The following is a 20,097-nucleotide window of genomic DNA, read 5'->3' on the forward strand; positions in this document are numbered from 1 at the left end:
CTGCCATGCGCACATCTCTCTCCTTCACTTCTTTGGGTCTGCTCCCCTCCCTTCCCTTCCTTCTGTCACTTTCACAGTTAATTGTAGAAAAGCAGATTTTCTCCATTGAAGCCCAGTCTCTTAGGTAACCCCACTCCTGCATGAAATGAGATGGATAGTGGGGGACAGTGACAGAGAGGGGGACGAGCATAGGCACACTGAACCAGCAGCAGTTGAGGACGGACGCAGGATGCAAGAGAGTGGACACTACAATAAACTGGAAGAAGTTAGAAAAAAGGATTTAGACTTTAGTTCTTGATATGCATAGATGCACATAATTAATTTCTTCTTATCTGGAACATTTATTCTTGTATTATTGATGGAGCTTAACGTAAGTATCAGCATTGTATTTACTTGATCAGTAGTTTGTAAATAGACAGTTAAACAGTTCAATTTAAAACACATTTGGTGGAAAGAAATGCATTTTTTTGCATTTCTATTCACACTTTTTCAATAACCATCAAATGCTTAAAATTAAATTAAAAAAAAAAGATACTTCAGCACTTGCGATAATTAATCTTTTATATTTTCCCAAAAACATTCATCGCAGGACTTAATTCCGGGGCTAAAGAACGCTGCTCATCCCAAGTTTGACAGGGAGTCTGGTGTTGATTGTCCAAACGCAATTCTTGTTGTGCTTCTCCATATCCAAGAGTTGTGGATGGACATCATGCCCCCAACTCTCTTTGACTCACAGACACAGGGATCAACACGGGAGTGAACAGAGCGTTATGTAGCTGCGTGCTGAGCACCTGCTTTGTGACCATTAAGAAAATTCTGTGATTGGCAAACAACACTGGCTGAAAAGGCTGACCAGGATGTGTACTCCATATGCCTGTTATGTTTGTTGTTTATTTTGGCTGAAAGTTCAGGTTACAGGCTCCTTAGAAACATTAAACGTTAAATTCCAGCTAAATCATGAAGGTATGTAAATCAAAACTTTTACTGTGTGCGAAGAGAGAGTCATTTTTTTAAAAGTACGATGTGAAATATAGATGTCAATCCGCGTGGTGGAAAACTGAAGCCTGTTTTTAGATACTCTATAAACGTGTTCTTTGTGCTTATCATTGAGGATTTCCATAAAGATTTGCATGGCTTAATGTGCTTCCATTTCCACACGAACTATGAGAATATGTTATTGATACTCAAAAGTGTAAACATGTGCCAGCAATGATAGGATGAAAAATTTAAATGAATGTCCTTTCGGTATGATAATGTTGAATATCACAATGTTTTCTGTAAAAAGAAAATAAGACAGATATGCATTTCTTACTCTTTTCACTCCTTTTTATGCTGTTTATATAGAAAAATAAAGCTTCCTACATTATTCCAGCATCTTTGTCATTGAGCATACTGTTTCATTCTGTTTCATTTGAAGCAGGCAACAAGAAAAGAAACTCTCCAAACCAAGACACTCCTTTGGGTGATATATTGTCACTGTATTGACATGTCCTGTTTCAAAAAGCCCACAGTTAGTGGCTCAAACAGAGGACACTGGTTAAAGTACAAACGAGCTCAGTCAAATAGTCGCGCACGAGCAGTGCCGCCAAAACTATAAAGCCGCAATGAAAACAGTTTGGCAACTTGTTTTTTCATTTGGATGGTTTCACTTTATGCATTGTGACACAAAGATTAGACCTCTTCAGTAAGTTTAGATCAGTTCTAAAAGAGGCAAGAACTAATATTTAAAAAAAAGAAAAATGAAGCAACTGTTGACAGGGATTTTGAGGATGAACCTGTCTGACATTAGAAATGCTTGGAGTCCTGTTAAAAGAGCGCTCACTCCAACTCAAATCCTAAAAGACAACACTTGATTTCTCGTAAATCACATGATTTGGGGGAAATCTGGCTCACTTGGCAGAGACCAATGAGAGGGAGGTTACACATTGTGAAACTGAAGCAAAAGCTTTCCATGCTGCAAGCCAAGCACTGATAAAAATAAAGTTAACGTATTAGAAGTCAAATAGGCTGTAGTCAGATGTGCGCGTTTCAGTATTTTATGCCCTCATTAATTTAGGGCCATTCATTTAGATGAAGCATCTTTGTATAAATTTACACTGTATGGAACCATATTGTGTGTCATTTCCACATATCAGCTTATGCTATTACAGTTTTCTGTAATTATTCATTGCCGGTTACATTTGTATAAGAAAAAAATATCGATGTCTCAGTGGGGGGAAAAACAGAGGGAGGGCATTGTCCGATCCAACTATTGAGAAATACTGGGGCAGAGGACTTATCAACCCTCTGTTATTTCTGAACCTGTGTCAGAGCAGGCAAAGCATCAGAAGTGGCACAATGAAGTCCCACACTGTTTTGGTACTGCTCCTAAGCTTGACTATGGGGAATTCAGAGAAAGACAGGTAAATGCAAGAGTCAATATAATATGTAACCCAATGTGGAGATATTTAAATATGCTTTCTGTTATTTGCATGACAAATTAAATTATTTTCTTGTACTGTCATTATATACTATATCCTAACTGTCATATTGTTTATAACGTGATAGATAAGACAAAATAAGCGGCATTAAATTCAATTCATGTCAAATGAAGGATGGAGTAAAAGATATTTTTCACGTTTTTGTACGCAGATTCTTCATCTCTGCCCCAAATGTCTTTCACCTCGGTGTTAAAGAGAAAGTGTTGGTCCAATTGGGAGGGATTCATCTCAATAATCCTTTTACTCTCTACCTGGAACATGAGTATGGAACACTCGTGTCGGCAAAGGAACCCATTAGCTGTGCTAAAGAAGGGGAGATCAAAACCGTTGAGCTCATGGTATGAAAACGTAATCAAAATAAGAAGAATCAAAACAGTTCAGATGGGACTGAGATTCCTATGACCCAAACTTCTCATTTTATCTTCACAGATAGATAGGGACAGATGGTCAGAAATTCCAAAATCTGAAAGATCTGAATATCCCTACCTCAACCTTTGGCTAGAGGGCCCTGACAAAACTAGAAGGGCAACAAGGGTCCTGGTTTCACAGCACAGGGGATACATCTTCATTCAGACCGATCAGCCAGTCTACAACCCAACACAAAAAGGTAATGACAATGTCAATATGGTTCTAGAAATCAAAAGAAATTTCAATCAAAGAATAAACTCTTTTAATGTGGATTATATTTCATTAGTGCAATACAGGGTATTCACTCTCGACCACATGTTAAGGCCTAACCAGGATCCAGTCCACATATCAGTAGTTGTGAGTGGATATTGTATATACATTACACACACACACACACAAACACACACATTCAAGTGTCCTCCAAAAGAGGACTTTGAAAGAATGTCTTCATAGTTCAATGTCATGGTTCTTGATTGTATTGTTCTGACAGAATGCAGGTGGAAGCATAGTGATGAAATCCTTTATGGCAGTCACGAGAGGGATCTACAAAAGCCAATTCTCCATACCCAGTGTTTCCGAGTATGTTAAAAACAAATGTGTAGTAAACTGTGATTAACATACGACAGACAACACTGACGTGTAGATTTCCTTTATGAAGAACGGGAACATGGAAGATTAAAGCACACTACGAAGGTGATGAAAACAACGCCGCAGTCCGAGAGTTCAAAGTCCAAAAATTTAGTAAGTACAGTATCTTTCAAGATGTTTGACTTTTTCCCTAAAATGAACAGATAAAGTGTCTTATCTTTACAAACACTGTGACACGCCTTAGTTTTACCAAGTTTCGACGTGAACATCGTAATGGAGCAGCGCTACGTTTTGTTGAATGATGACAGTCTTGACTTCACCATCTCAGCCATGTAAGTCTCTAAGGGTCTCAAGTCTCACGTACCGGGCGTGAGACCCAAACAATTCACTCCAATTACACACTTTCACTGCACCCAATCATTTGCTCATGCTAGTTTTAGATACTTTTAAAAGACTTTTAGAAAAAAACTCTCCCAGTACTACTGCCTTATAAGAGTGGAACACTTCTTTTTATGCTTTGTCAAAGGCTGCAGCGCCTGTGAGCTGCTTTCAGATGCATCACCTGCTGTAGTTGGGAGGCTGAAGACATCCTTCTTCTGATTTTCTATCTGAGAGATCATCATACATGCATAAATATATCCAAGATGACTGCATAGTTAGTTTAGCAGATAACACTGAAGTTATGAAATCAGGATTTTATAAGAGAACAGAAAAGATTTGAAAACAGATAAATGTGTGAACAAAAGCAGCTTCATTGGGAATTTATTTGTATCAAAATGATACGGGAGCACTGAGATCGGGAAAAAAACAGTCAGTACTTGGTAGTCCCTGTTGATGTCGTGCCTTGTGTACCAACTTTTTCTTCAAAGCAAAAAGAGAGAAACAAGAAATAGATCATTCCAACAGCTATATCACTGCAGCTAACTTATGTCATTCACAGACTTTGATAAATGCATTTCTTTGTGACAGAAATTTAAACTGTGTTGCAAAACATTATATAACCCTGAAGCTTAAAATACAGTTGCTGATAACTGTGCGTATGCATGTTTATCATGGCTGCACTTCCTGCGCTTGTTTGGTGCATCGGTTAAGTAATTCCTCAGAAACACACTTTACACGATCACCAAAATGCTGACCTTTACTATTCAACCCACGTTTACCGTTCATCAGAGCGCTTCTGCTTACGTCCTGTAAATCCGGCAGCAGCCTCCGGTCTGAGTGATCAGGTGTACCCCCTTGGGGAATAGACTGTTGCTTTCGTGAACACGAGGTGAAACAGCAACTGTATTTTCAGCCAAAGGGCTGAACTAACATTTTGATCGAGCTAATCTTTTAATTGAGTTTCAACAGCAAATGTTGCATTTTCATCCTCTCTTTCTGTTTCAATTATAATAGTAAATAATCCTTTTCAGGTACTCTTATGGTGAGAAAGTCACAGGGGTGTACCACTGCCAGTTTGGAGTAGTCAAAAAAGATACAGCCCATGGTAAAAAAATCCCACCTAAACTTATCAGGGGACTGGAGCTCACTAATTCGGTGAGAAAGCAAAATTTCTATCCTTAAGTTTATTTTTATTTTAAGATTTTGCAACATTTTGCATCTCCTAAATATTCTATTAAACCAACAATACGTGCCATTTTTTGCAGGTTCAGGATGGAACTGCAAGAGCTACTCTTAAGTTAAAAGATATTAACTTGAAACTCAAGGAACAGCACAACCAAACTCTCTCTGATTTGCAGGAAAAAGGATTACAACTCTATTTTGGAGTTTTTGTCACCAACCTTCAAAGTAAAGGGCACACACGGTCACACACTATATTACTAGTTAGTTAAACCTTCTACTGAGACTAAAATTCTCTCGACCATATCGTGGTGTCAGTGTAGAGAATTTAAGAATAATAGTTTGCATACACAGAAGGATGTGTGTGTTCTTTGAGGAAATATTTCCAGAAATGTCTGTTGCTCAATGACTACACAACATCTTTCTGTGTTCTGTTGCACATTTTCAGGACACTCTGTAGTAATTGCAACCGGGTATTGAATGAGAGACACTATATTATGTGGTAAAAAGTTTAACAAAACCTCTAAACTTCAAGGATATTACTGCCATTTAATATAAAGTCCTTGGCATAAAGTCCTTCTGTCATTTGTTGCTTCACAGGCTGGAATTAAAATGTTTTGGGTTTCTTTTGGTGAAACAAAATTAAAAGAAATAGAAACGGTTGAAAATTATGAAGCATAAAAGCTGAAAAGGACACCCTTCGATGGACTGGCAACCTGTCCGGGGTGTTCTCTGTCGCTCCCTCAATGGAATGAAAAAGCTGAAAATGAATGTGCGTTTCACCAGTTTCGCCTTCAAGCCAATCTCTAAGCTGTACACTCCACAAGAAAGGGCTGGATGGAAACATGGCGAGAAAAAAGCCAGTGTTTGGGGGAGGGGGCAGCTTCTGACAGACTCTACAAGCTTGTTACAAACAAGGTACTTTGGTCTAATACACTGAAATGTGAAGTTTTGGCCATTGAGTTCAACCAAGTCATTGGTGCAAACCCAACCTCTCATCCTGAAATGAGGGAATGGTAGATGAGTCTAAATACTAAATACAGGAAAATTCCTGAGGAGAACCTGATTAAGAGTTCCAGAGATCTCAGTCTTGGGTGAGGTTGACCTTTTAGAATAACACTGACCTAAGCCTCATGTTAAAGTGATGATGACATAAGTGGGTAAGGGGAAATATTTCAGTTTCCCATGACTTCAAGTTGATTAATAACTTGTGGTATGACTTGAAGATTAATTTATGTATACAAACATGCCCAAGTCAGTATCCAGTCAGGTGAATACTCTGTGTGAAACGAAAGATGATGGCTGGCGCATTAGCGGTTAAAAACTTCAAATCACTGTGCTCTGATATCAAGAGTCCAGACCTTCCCTATCACAGTAGTGGTCACTCCTGACAGCAAAGTGATTAAAGTTTGGAAGTTTCACCTGCTCCTGTACTCTATAACATAGGACAAGATTAGTGAACCAGAATTGCATCATCATTTGGCAGCAAAACTGCTGAATGTAACCCAGAAAACTGCATTAGAAACATGTTAGTGACCAGACTGCTGGTGCAAACAGTATCACGTAATGCATTCTGGGTTTACTCCATGATATGGTTGCTGATATTGCTGTGTGCATTAATTTGCTTAGGTGGTGAAATACAAGAGGGAGAGGTTTACCTTCCTGTCATATCCCAAAGATACACCATCGATCTCTCTCGAACTCGCTCTCATTTCATTCCTGGATATCCACTAGATGTGGTGGTAAGCCACACACAAACAAACATGTACACCAACAAGTACATTATCCCGGTGATCTCTTCAACAAGACTTGGTTTGTTCCCATTGTAGGCAGTCATCCGTCTCCCAGATGGCTCCCCAGCAGTTCGTGTGGTAATCGATATCAAAGCCTCAGGGGAATCTTGGAAAATGATCACTAATGAAGAGGGGATGGTGTCTAATATCATTAATCTCCAAAATGAAAATTCGTTTACAGTTGAAGTTAGTATCCCCAAACTTGGTTAAAGGCTTTACTAATTTCGATTCGATTAAATTTTAATTGTCTCCACCTTTGTCTCCTTCAGGTGTCAGTAGGTGACCAGAAGGAGAGGAAAAACTTAAAAGGCGCTTCATCTACAGACCGCAGCTTCCTTTACATGGCAATTACCAACAGGTTGTACTCTGTGAACGAAATGCTTAGCATCACATTCAGCACAGTCAATGGCCCAAGTACAGGGCACATATACTACATGGTGAGGATATATGATTGAATTCAGCGTGGTGAGTTTAGAAATAAATTAGAAAAGCAGCATTCAGTCAAGCGTGTTCATTGTGTGTTGCAGGTATTAAGCCGTGGGATCATAGTAAAGACGGACTCTGTGAATATTGGTGTAACAGTAAAGATCAACCTGCAGATCACGGCAGATATGGTTCCATCTTTCCGTGTGATTGGCTATTATCACGGCAAGAAAGGCAACATCGTAGCTGACTCTTTGTGGGTAGATGTCAGGGATGAATGTGAGATAAAGGTCAAGGTGAGTAAACAGAGGAGATAAGAATGCAGACTGAGCTGAGTGAGACGGGAAACAAACAGAACTTTACCTCAGCTGACTGTTTGTGCTGAAATTAGTTACTTATTTACCTGTACATTTCTTTCTGCTTGTGATGACAGAGATGGTGAAAAAGTGTCGGAAAAATAATTCAAAGGCTCTCAATAGACATTACATTTGAAATGTTGGCTCCACTTTTGCAAACATTGCAGTGTTGAGTTTCATGCTGTTGCCTATCCAGATTTGACTTGCTTTAGGCTACTTTAAGTACCAGATAGTCTCTGTGTTTGCATTTGTTTTGGTCTTATCTATTAATTGAAATAACACCAACGCTAACAAATATCTATTTTTTATTCCTAATTTAGGTAGAACATAAAGGAAAATCTGAACCTGGAAAAAAGTATGTTCTACAATTTGATCTACATGGTCAGAGAGCTAAAGTGGCTCTGCTGGCTGCGGATAAGGCGTTCTATGGTCTCAATGTCGATAATAAACTCACAGCCAAGCAGGTTACCTTTTTACACTGTCCTTTTATTATTTACTATCATATTTAGTCATCATAAATGACAACAGTTCTAATTCCTAGCTTTTGTTCTCACTCAGGTGTTTTCCACCATGTCTTCATATGACCTTGGATGTTCCTATGGTGGAGGATCTGACTCAGGATCAGTAATTCTGGACGCAGGCTTGGCTTTTAAATCTCAGTCCATGGAAAAATGGAGAAAGAGTAAATAAGCTTTCATCTTTAATTCCTTTAAAATTTTCTTTCTCATGACCAAGATTTAGCTGATTATTTTATTATTATTAATATTGTAATTTAATAATTATTCTAATGATAATAATTTGATTATGATTACATATATATACATATATGTTTAAAATATGTTTGCAACCTCTTATGTTATGGAAGTTTCAAACTGCTTTCGAGAATGGATTTGTGACTTAGATGTCATAAAATGAATAAATTACGTTTTTTGGGTTTTTTTTGCCAGCTTCAGTTGCTACCAGCTGACCTAAGTGATCAGTACCTGGTGAAAGTGTCATTAGAAGGCAGTCATGCTATCTAAATGCAAAAAAGAACCATTGTTCCCTTTTAGTCGTTTATACCAGCCAAACAGATTCCTTTTACCTTGCTAACAAATAACACGGTGGTGTTGTGGAAGCAGCTGAGAGATAAAAGGGGAGCAAAATAATGACTAAACTGTGTTGAATAGCCATTTGGAAGCTCTGAGTGGCAAAAAGAGGGTTAAAAATGTAATTCTGCTTATCCATTTACAAAAAAAAAATATTATTCAGACTCAAAAACCAGATCAGAAGAATTTTCTTTCCCTGCTTGCCTTAAGTTAATTTGGTCAGACTTAGAAAATGGATCAATTAATTTATTTATTGTCTTTCAGGGCTCATAGAATGAGAATGAATAAATACATTTTCATCAAACTTAGAATTCTTTTTTTTTTTTTACTGATTGCGTTTCAGGGCTCTTAAAGTAAGAGAAAAAATTAATTTAGTCAGACCCAGAATTGTTTTTCTTTGTTTGCCTCTCAAGGCTTCCATACCGCTCTGTCCTAAGCGCTAGTTTTCATTCAGATATTCAAAACTGATCTGTTTTTTTGGTTCCACTATCTATTCAGGTTTCCACTGTAACTCAGAATCTGTACGCCGCCAACGTTCTGTGGAATTCGAACAGAAAATCAGGGATTTAAGTAAGATTTCTGACATTATCTCTAAATTGTGGTTGGTCTTGAGTGAATGTGCTTTAAACGTGTTCTTTCTTTTTCTTTAGAGTCACAATTTGATGCAGATGCAGAGAATTGTTGTACTCAAGCTCTTTCTTCCATCCCTATGAGACGAACATGTGAGGAAAGACGGAGTAGGGTCCTTCTTGTGAAAAAGAATGAAACATGCGCTGATGTCTTTCTACAATGCTGCAAAGAAGCAGAGAAACTGAGAAAAGAGCAGATGCTGAGAGATGCCCAGAGTGGATTTGGCAGGAGTGAGATTAAACACTAAATATCCACTTGAATGGCACTGACAGCTACATCAGTGTCACAGTTTAAATGCAAAACTTTCTTATTTTTATCTTTAGCTATAACCACAGATGAGATTGAAGAGTTCTTCTTGAACCCTGCTTCTCAGACTATAAGACGATATTTTCCCCCAAGCTTTGCATTCACAGAATTTGATGTTGATGGAAAAGGAAGGTAAGAGGTGGACAGTAAACTTGTTGTCTCCTTATGAATGCGAAATACAACAGCCAGTCACACACATTTAAACATTTTTTTTTTCATAATCACAATTGTGTTTGTTACATTTTGTTGCTTCTAATATTGTCAAAGTGATCGTTTCAGGTTTCTCTTCTGGCAGGTTACAATCAATCAAAATAACCAAATCTGCTGTATGAATATGACAGAGATAACATGTATTTTACAACTAAGTAATCCATTTTCTCTTAACTGAAAACCCCTTTAGGTATGATTTGGTCCTACCTGACTCCATTACCACATGGGAGATTCAGGTTGTCACTTTATCTGCAGCGACTGGTGAGAATCGCTGCTCGAGTAAACAAATGCATCTCAAGAATGCATCTTGTGTTTTAGAGAGCTCTTTATAAGTAACTGCACTTTCTCTGTGTTTCATTCAGGTTTCTGTGTAATTAAGCCACAAGAGACCATAGCATTTAAGGAGACATTTGTGTCTCTGAGACTGCCTTACTCAGTGAAAAAATATGAACAACTGTCCATTACTCCTATTATCTACAACTATGGCGATGAAGATCTAGAGGTAGATATCATCTAAATGATGATGGCTTTGGAAGATTTGGAAGACAGTATTGAATTGAATTCTTGGTGTTATTTTTTTTTATTCTGATCACCTGTGTGTCTACAGGTGGCTGTAAACATGGAACAAACTGAGGGACTTTGCTCCCCTGCTTCCGCCACCACCAGCTCTTATGTCAAAGTTGCTGTGGGGAATCACTCCTCACGGTTTGTCTCCTTCTCCGCTGTCCCCATGGTAATAGGGTCGATACCTATTAAAATTCGCCTTTATGATACTGAGGATATGAGTGGAGTTGATGCAGTGGAGAAAAATTTGAAAGTAATGGTGAGTGGCAAAGACTAATCTCTGTAGAAAATGTGTATACAACACAACAAGGGAAACGACGCAGTGTAATTTCCTTCTGTTATAATGTCTAATGTCGCAGAATGAAGGAATGGAAAAGAGAACGGAAAAAACTACCCTGATAAACTTAGATGGTGAGTGCTTTCGGTATTTATCAGTGATACTTGTGTGTCTATGATTGTTAGATTAATTCTAAGTGTATCTCTGTCATGACAGGGAAGAGCACAAAATATGTTTCTATTGATGGGACTTTACCAGATAACATAGTTCCTGACACCAGCTCCAACATATTCATTTCAGTGGAAGGTGGGTGCTGTCAGACAAAGACACTCCTCTCCTATTGTAGGTGACACGTTTCTTACTCTTTCAGTGTTCTCATCAACAGGGGATGGATTTGACAGTTCATATGCAAGCAATCTCCTTTCTCCAAAGAGGGTTTCAAAGCTGATTCGTTTGCCAAGAGGGTGTTTGGAACAGACATTGACAAAACTGGCCCCTACAGTTTTTGCACTCCGCTACCTTGATTTGAGTAAGCAATGGTTTGACCTGCCTCCTGGTAAAAGAGATGAAGCTCTTGGTCATGTTGAGGAAGGTAAGACAACATCACACAGCTAACAGAATAACATCTTAAACATTGGATGAGTTAATCTGTAATACTTGATCTTTTAACCTTCGAGCATCACAATAAGAGCAAAATTTTATTATGTGATTTACAACACTGCGTAGAGTTGCCTGATTTGGTCCCAAAGCAAGATCATTTCTTAACCTGCAAAGAAGGTAGTTTAGCTCTAATTGTTAGAGCCAATCTGATTTTAAAAAAGGAACTTTGTAACTCTGGATTACTCTTGAGAGGAATATCTGCTTTCTTAGAGTAGCAGCTCAGTGTGTTAGTCATGGGTGAAGCAGAGGAGGCATTTCCAGGTGGAAGCAGCAATACTGACAACAAAGCATTGAGTCACATAAAGTTAATGTTACTTTGTGACTGTTTACAGACTGTCTGCATGTCGGAATACAGAAAATAAGAGAATGAATACTCAGTATTTCACATTATATGTTGACTATCTATGTCAGAAAATGTCTATACTATCGAACCACATACTTCCCAACCTTGTGCCATTCAGGGTTACTGGGTGGCTGGAGCCTAACCCAGCTGCAGAGAGAGGGTACCCTGGACAGATCACCGGTCTATCACAGGGCCCAATAAAGCAGTTCACCTATAACATTTTAAGAATTAGGAATTAAATTAAAATTTTTTTTTAACAAAATAACTTTGCTGTTTTGTTTATGGAAATTCTAACTGGGAGTCTAACCTGACCCCTGTTTTATCCTCTTGTTCCACATTAATGTTGTAGAGTGTAATAAACATATTACTCAAATATGATAAAGAATTCTAATGAAATTTTCATTATAAACATAGTAATCTCTGTTTTGTCAGGTTATAGGTGGATTATAGCAAATCACAAGGAAAAAAGCGACGGATCTTATGGATCATTCTCATCAGTACCATATAGTAACTGGTGAGTAGTGTTATATGTTTTAAATGACCGGATTTATTTTAGCTATAGCGTATATGTGATAAGAAGAATCAAATCTATTCTTTTCACAGTTATGAAATTAGAAAGAAAATTACCCATCAGCTTGTCTCTCTCTCTCTCTCTATCCCCCTCTTTTTTAGGGCGACTGCCCTTGTTGTGAAAATTCTGTCGTTGATAGCAGAGCGTCAAACAGCAGTCGTTGGAGTTCAGGGTCGCAATGCCATCCTTGTACCAACAGCAGAGATCCAGCAATCAGTCAGTTACCTGCTCTCCCAAAAACAAAGCGATGGTTCTTTCCCCGACCCAAATCCTGTTTTACACAGACATATTTTGGTAACCTCTCCTGTCGTTGGAACTTACTCATCTTTGTGAAAACGTTTTTTTTCGACAGTACAACGCACAGAAAGTCTGTGATTTTAATGCAGTCCTCTTTGTGTTTTTTGTAGAAAGACAAGGACCCGGATGCAGCCATGACTGCTTTTATAACTCTTGCAGTGAATCGGTCCCTTCAATTCCTGACGAATGAAAGTCGAGCCATCGCAGTGAGATTATTTTTCTGTGTTCAGCAGCGTAGCAACACAGTGTTTCTTAACAATGAATCAAGTTTTATATCCACAGTTTGTTTTGAAGATTAATTGTAGTTATTTTGGTGATGCCCTTATCTTTTGTCTAATTTCTTTGTTAAAAGTTGGAAGTTTATCCCTAATTAAACAATTAGGATCAAACAAATGCTACTATCAGATTTAGAACAATAAGCTGGCGTGTAATTAGTATCATAGCATGCTGAACATGTTAACAATTGTGTTACTGTATATTTTCTTTGATTAACTATATTCAATGTTAACCAGTGTAAATTGTTAACCAGCTGTGTTTATGCTACTTTCTAACAGAAAGCAAGTATATTAGAAGCAACGACGTATCTCCAGTCGCAGTTTGCAGAGCTTGAGCATCCCTATGCTGTGGCCATTACAGCCTATTGCCTATCAGTTTGCTTGCCACAGGAAGCAGATCGTTTATTTGCATGGAAAAAACTTCATTCAATGGCAGTAACAGGCATGTCAAATCCAATTAAGAAATAAGAGGGGGCCACATTAGTAGAATGTTCATACGCTTAGAACTGCAACATGTGTTATTAATTGTACATTTCATGAAGTAGTCATTTAGGGAAAGATTTCCAGGATGAAATGATCAAAATATTCTTAACTTTTTGTTTAACCTTTTTCAATTAACAGCGAAGAATGACTGCTACATGTGGACAGAAAATAGAAACTCGGCAGATCAAATGGTGGGAGATGCCATGACAATAGTGACGACAGCATATGCCCTTTTAACTGCAGTGGCAGTTGATGAAATGAAGTCGGCAGACCAAATTGCCTGTTGGTTAACGAGCCAAGAAAATTATTTTGGAGGATTTAAATCAACACAGGTAATTACAGTACCAGGTTTAGAGTCGCATTATTCTCTGTGGATGTAGGTCCAAACTCGTTTTTGTTTACCCTGCCCAGGATACCGTCATGGCACTGGAAGCCTTGTCAGAATATGAACTGAAGAGGGCCTCAAGACCTGATGTAAATATGATAGCAAAGTTCACCGTCCAAGGAAGGAATGACTTTCTTAAACTTGAATTACAAAATCGGAAGGAGAAGGTGGAAACAGATCTGAAGGTATCATAAAGGGTTCCCACAATACACTTAAATACAGGCATGTTGATATTAGCTCTCATTTTGACAGATTTCTCTGTTGTCCAAGAAATTCACAGGAAAACAAATTAGTGCACAACTCACAGGAAAAGGAGACATCAAGTTGAAAGTGAGTTTGAGTCATTATTCAGTTCTGAATTTGGTTGAGTGACATCAGTAATTCACAGTAAATTTCCTCTTCAACAGGAAGCAAAGGTATACTATCTGCTAGACCCTGAGGATGACTGCAGCAAACTTTCTATGAGCGTAACAGTGGAAGGGAAAGTAATGTATACCGGTGAGCTTTTGTTCTGTCAACACATCACAACCACTGCAACAGTTGCACACTTACAGTCCTCTCTGCCTTTTTCAGCAAAGATTTTAGAAAATTATGACTATGATTACAACTACGACACCAATGACGAGAAGCAGGCACGAAAAAGAAGAGACGTTGAAAACAACGTCAATTCAGACAGTCTTGTTACATACACTGTCTGTGTCAGGTTAGTTCAATGATATTTACATATGTGCCTTCATGTGCTCAGTTAAAATGAAGAAAAAACAGGGTCATTATTTCTCTTTGACCGCTTTCTCAGATTTTTAAAAAGGATTTTCTTCTCCTCTGTCCAGTCTTGGCCCAAACAGCAATCTTACAGGGATGGCCATTGCTGACATCACATTACTGAGTGGCTTTGAGGCCATAGAAAGCAGCCTGGACAGGGTTTGTGTTCTCTTTATTCTCTTTATTTTTGTTATCTTCTGTAGATAGTGGGGGGCTATTTCAGGGATACACTATGGTTCAGGCAGTCAGTTCCCATTAATTTTCCAGGCAAAGGTGGTCGGATCATATCCCGTAGTTTGGATGGACAAATAAAAAAGTCGTATTAACAAATATTCATATTTAAACAATGTTTAGTTACTAGATAGACAGTTCAAGGTGCAAGATAATGTGCAATGTGTATGTTAATGTGCATAGAAAACACCATTTTCATTAGTTATTACCACAATCACCGGTGTTTGAAAGTCTGTAAACCCTATAGAAATACATATATTTCATATGATCTCAAGACAGCAGATTGTCCATCACATCCTACATATAAGTTTCAAAAGCAAAACCCTTATCAAACATTGCAGATATTTCATCAGGAGCACTGAAAATTACAAGGCCATTTCAAAACATGAACTTTGGTCTTCGGCAGAAAAAAGAGTTGGGCCTTTTTGTGCGTGACTCACTTTCTTTTGAGAGTCAATTCACAGACAGAAGACTTGACATTTGCTTTTACAATTTGTTGGTATAATTCAGGATTCAGTGTTCCATCAATGATGACAAGCAATCTTAGCCCAGATGCACTGAAACAGGCCCAAAGCATGATACTTTCACCGTGACGTTTCACAGATTGTATAAGGTGCTTGACCTTAAATGAAATGTTGTTCTTTCTTTGCTGGCGTTATCTGTCCACAATACATTTGTGTTAGAATATGATTTCCAGAGGGTTCACAAACTTGTTTGTTTTCCGGAGTGTTGCAGCAGAAGTTAAATAAGGTTGATTCAAACCTATGACAGCAGCATTTTTCTATCATTAGGTAAATTGAGAATTATATATAAAAAAAGAAAGATCTGAACTTTCAACTTTTCCTTCAAATATTGAATCTAGATTCAATTACACATTACACTGCGGAAATCTGAGGAATGAACTGAAGTCATGTCTTTTCCTCTACTATGAAATCAGTTTTTCAATTCTTGTTTTGTTCTCAGCTAAAGATGCGACCTGAACAATACATTAGCTATTATGAGATCTCCTTTGGAAAAGTGCTGATCTACTTCAATGAGGTAAGGTTGAAATCAAGACACACATCTACTAAAACACTTTTGTCACTTCCATCTTAGTTTTACTTTTGGAAGGTCGACAGTCACAAAAATTGCATGTTCAAAATTGCACCATTAAAAGATATTTTCTCTCTCTACAGCTTTTTGAAAGAAAGGAATGTATTAGTTTTGATGCCAACCAAACAGTAGCAATTGGCCTTCTACAACCTGCTCCAGCTGTGTTCTATGATTATTATGAACCAAGTAAGCCATTCTTTTTATATTCTCTTAACATCTCTCTTCATAAAAGTGTTGTTAGGTTTTTTTTAACAGAAATGTCTGTCCTCTCTTTGCAGGCAGAAGGTGCACTGTGTTCTACTCAGCCCCCAAAAGAAGCAGGATGATCTCCAAACTGTGTTCAGAGGATGTGTGCCAATGCGCAGAAAGTAGGCCATTACTTAAAGAAAGATGTAGTAACATTACAACTGCTAAATTTCTCCTTTTTCACAATAATTTGGTCAACAAAATGCATATCACAGCTGAACAGACCAGTATTTCAAAGACAATGGCTGCACTGCTTGATTGCAATAATTTTAGAGTGTGCGATCTTGCAACACAAGCACTCTATGTTAGGAAGCTTTAGCCATGGTAAAAAAAAAAAGTAAGTACACCCGTTCTAGTGCCTCATGTGTCAGGATACAAGAAATACTGCTCTGCAAATCAAAGTATTTTAGTAGCAAATATGAGGCTGTCTGACAGCTAAAGCTTGGATGAAACTGGATTATACTGCAGGGCAAACACAGCAGCAAATCAACAGACTGCTTAAAAAAAAAGAAAGAAATTAAGGTGTTGCACGGTGGTGTGGTGGTTAGCACCGTCGCCTCACAGCAAGAGGGTTCCTGGATCAACTCCTGGCTGGGGCCTTTCTGTGTGGAGTTTGCATGTTCTCCCCATGTATGCGTGGGTTCTCTTCGTGTTCTCCGGCTTCCTCCCACCATCCAAAAACATGCATGTTAGGTTAATTGGTGTCTCTAAAATTGTCCTTAGGTGTGAGTGTGTGTGTGTGGTTGCTTGTCTTGTTTGTCTCTGTGTGGCCCTGTGATGGACTGGCGACTTGTCCAGATGGACTTTAACAGATCTGTTCCCAAATGAATGTCAACAAGCCTCAGTGACGTGTTGGGAAGAGCTCCTCAAAAACGATGTCATAGAGAAGACTTTTATTTAAAAGACTTGCCTCTAAAGGTAGTTGTTCAAGCTTTTGAATCTGGGGTGTTCTTAGTTTTTCACACACATGTTGGCATAGTTTTTGTTGAATAAATGATGACAGAACATTTTGTCATTTTCTTGTTGTTCATCTGAAGTTGTATTTACCAAATGTTAAGGACCGGATGTTTGGGTTTTTTTTTTGTCACGTATTGATATGTAAAACCTTAGAGTTGAAAGAGGGTGTACTTATTTTTCTTCCATATTTGTAATTGGCTCATTCGTCCAGTTGTCTCAGCAGTTTGGGAAAGCTTTGTTTACAGTTGGCTGAAATCCACTGAAAAAAGTTCTCTCTCAAATTCGGTCATTTTTAGATCCGTACCGACCTCTGAATATATGTTCGGTTTTGTCTGAATAATTCAAAGTGCATTGTGTTTCATCTTTTACAGGACCCTGTCATAAATTACAGGAAACATTCAAATTAAACAGAGGGAAAAAAATCTTGAAGGCTAACCGTTTTGAGCACGCTTGCTTCTTCCCTACAGTGGATTACGGTCAGTTCTCTACACGAGACTTCATATCGGACACATGTAATAGTAACTTGACTGAAAAGCATACTTGTTATTCATGGTTGATTCTTGCCGTATTCCAGCATACATGGTTTCAATCCATAGTGTTTCTGTGAAGAGCAACTTTCAGCTGTACAAAGCTAATGTAACTGAGGTCCTCAAATTAAGTAAGTAAACTAACCTCAAGCCTCAGATGCTGCAGCGCTTACCTTTAAATGGTTGAGTGACATTTTATTTCTTGTTATGACGATGATTGACTATCATCTGTTTACTAGATGGAGATTTGAGAGTGGATGAGAATTCTGTTCGCGTGTTTGCCAAAAGGCTTCACTGCAAGGGGCAGTTACACTTGGGAAAGCAGTATCTCATCATGGGCAAAGATGGCTCCACGACTGACTCAAATGGACAGTGAGTGTGATAAGTCATGCCAAGAAGAAAGTGAGTAGCGAAGCCAAGTGGAATTTCAAACTTGACGGTTCACTCTCTCCCTTTTTGTAGGATGCAGTACCTGCTGGAGTCAAACACCTGGGTCGAAAGAAAGCCTCAGGATGAAGAGTGTAAAAAGTCTGCCAATAGACGTGCTTGCACTCAGTTTACCGAGTTTGTAAATGAGTACAAGATAAATGGCTGCACGCAGTGAAAGTGACCCACAAATCTGTTGACTTCCACTGCAACTTGCAGACAGCAGGTTCCCCTGAAAGGCAATCTGGATGTTGAGCTGTTGAACTTTTTTTTTCTTTTCACTATTTGTGATATTGTAACGCTATACTATACCATCATAATCATCTATCGACGATAAGTACTATTAATTAGACAATAAGTGGATGATTCATGATTCAGCTTGATTCACTGCTGTTTCATTTTAAGTTGCAACTTTAATGTCATCTTTTTTTTTTCTATATGGCCAATCCTGCCAAACGTGTTTAAATGAAACACTTCTAGCTGTATTGGACATAAACTGTATTGGGTAAACGCAAATGCCTTTTGAATGTTTATCATTGCTTGTACATGTTGATATAATTACTAAAAATGAAACTCAACTCAAATAAAAAGAAGGAGTCATCTCAAAAATGTACTTTGTTCTTTCATGTTTTTCCCAGCAGTGTGATTCAGTTTGATTTAGCTTTCCTGTCAAATATATTTATTTTCTTATGTTTTCTTTTTCTTTTACGGGCAGCAAAGGATCTGAGAGGGGTCTCTGTACTCAGCTCAACCCCAGTCAAAGTCAACCCCCTCCTTTGCTTAACATCTGCAAGTTGAGGAAAAAGGAGGAGGGAAGGACTGGTTTTGGGCACATGAGACTGATTCACTTGCTCATACAGGAGCACAGGGTTTGGCTCAGACATCCCCTCATGAGGATAAAGGTTACCTATCAGAGAGAGTTAATAAGTATCCTCTCAAATGTGGTCAAATGAGACATGATGCAGAAGGTTCTCGGCGTAATTACAGAATTCTGAACGAGGGATGGGGCTAAGGGTGAGGGGATGGGGAGGTGTGGGGGAGGAGGCCGGGAACAAGCAACGGCTTATGTGCTCATATTATTCTAATCTCTGAGGCCAGGTCCAATGTAAGCAACACGGGGGGACTGACCATCACTTCAATCACAGCCAGGTCAACGCCTGCACTGTTTCAGCCTCACCATTCGACGTTTCATTAGATTTGAATAAATAAAGGGTGAATAAATATGCAGATCTCAAGATTACTTTGGTGTGCTGTCAGGAGCCAACAGCACATAAGAAAAGGCGAACTTTCTCCCGTAGCCTCCCCAGATCCTCAATGGCTTGTCATGCGTTAGAAGAGTAAACTTGTGTCTTCTGATTAGAGTTATAATAAATCAAGAGCCCTCGCAGCAGAGATGGAGGTTTCAATTAAAGGGTTGCAATTACTTTTGACTTGTATGCGGATTATTTTTTGCTGCAGGGTGAAACTTAACGATACCCTCTCAACAAAGGTTCATTTATATTTGGTGCATCTATGTTTTGACTTAGGGTATTTCTTGCCTGCGTACTGACCTGCCCTGACATACCAAATGTGCTTGAGCAGCATCCGCGAGCTTCCTGGGGAAATGTGCCAGTGTTATCAGGTGTGTTTTCTCAGGTGTGCATAAGGCGTAGCTGTTGAAGGTATTTCTCCAGCCATTTTTCCAAAGGCCAGGACAGGGTCAGCGGTGCGAGGGTGGTCTATGGTGCAGAGTGGAGTGAGAGTGGAGTCATTCCTAGAGGTCGCCAGCAGATGGAGTGGGACCACCCACTCCGGAATCCATTAATTAATTTATTCAACATTAAAGCTGCTATCAGGACAGCCCCTTTTCACAGGAGATATTCTGACATGTCACCGGGGCAAATCGCTCAGGTGGAAATGATGAAATTAAGAATGGATGGACTCCATTTGCTGCTTCAGTTTAAGGATGCTGGTGTTGTGTTCAGAGGTTGATTCACGTATAATTTTGTCTATCAGACTGAAAGAAATGCATAAATGTGTTGCCAGGGAGATTGCACATTTACTGAAAGTATAAACAGATACACATATTATATAAGAGCATGTGTATGTGTGGGTTTTACTGCACAACCCAAAGCAGTCAGAGATTAAAAAATGAGTTTATGGTTACGCTTGGGGTTTTG

At 38.7% G+C, this 20,097-nt stretch overlaps 1 protein-coding gene across 1 annotated transcript; it reads left to right on the forward strand.

The window, feature by feature from the left end:
• The first annotated feature begins 2,281 nt into the window (after positions 1-2,281).
• On the forward strand, positions 2,282-18,551 carry c4b (complement C4B (Chido/Rodgers blood group)). The gene is made up of 41 exons (XM_072394448.1): positions 2,282-2,402; positions 2,632-2,818; positions 2,910-3,087; positions 3,175-3,245; positions 3,379-3,467; positions 3,547-3,629; positions 3,721-3,808; positions 4,889-5,012; positions 5,123-5,264; positions 6,666-6,778; positions 6,866-7,015; positions 7,099-7,266; positions 7,357-7,548; positions 7,929-8,072; positions 8,167-8,290; positions 9,195-9,266; positions 9,347-9,556; positions 9,650-9,764; positions 10,033-10,103; positions 10,205-10,344; positions 10,450-10,665; positions 10,766-10,817; positions 10,900-10,989; positions 11,069-11,275; positions 12,119-12,200; positions 12,359-12,551; positions 12,665-12,760; positions 13,109-13,271; positions 13,451-13,644; positions 13,724-13,882; positions 13,968-14,027; positions 14,105-14,195; positions 14,271-14,400; positions 14,528-14,618; positions 15,654-15,728; positions 15,866-15,968; positions 16,061-16,150; positions 17,357-17,461; positions 17,560-17,643; positions 17,752-17,884; positions 17,975-18,551. The coding sequence occupies exons 1-41, from the start codon at positions 2,338-2,340 to the stop codon at positions 18,114-18,116; spliced, it is 5,082 nt and encodes a 1,693-aa protein (XP_072250549.1). The 5' UTR covers positions 2,282-2,337; the 3' UTR covers positions 18,117-18,551.
• The last annotated feature ends 1,546 nt before the right edge of the window (positions 18,552-20,097 follow it).

Source organism: Leuresthes tenuis, unplaced genomic scaffold, assembly GCF_036924035.1.
Source record: "Leuresthes tenuis unplaced genomic scaffold, fLeuTen1.0.hap1 SCAF_10, whole genome shotgun sequence".
NCBI lineage: Eukaryota > Metazoa > Chordata > Actinopteri > Atheriniformes > Atherinopsidae > Leuresthes > Leuresthes tenuis.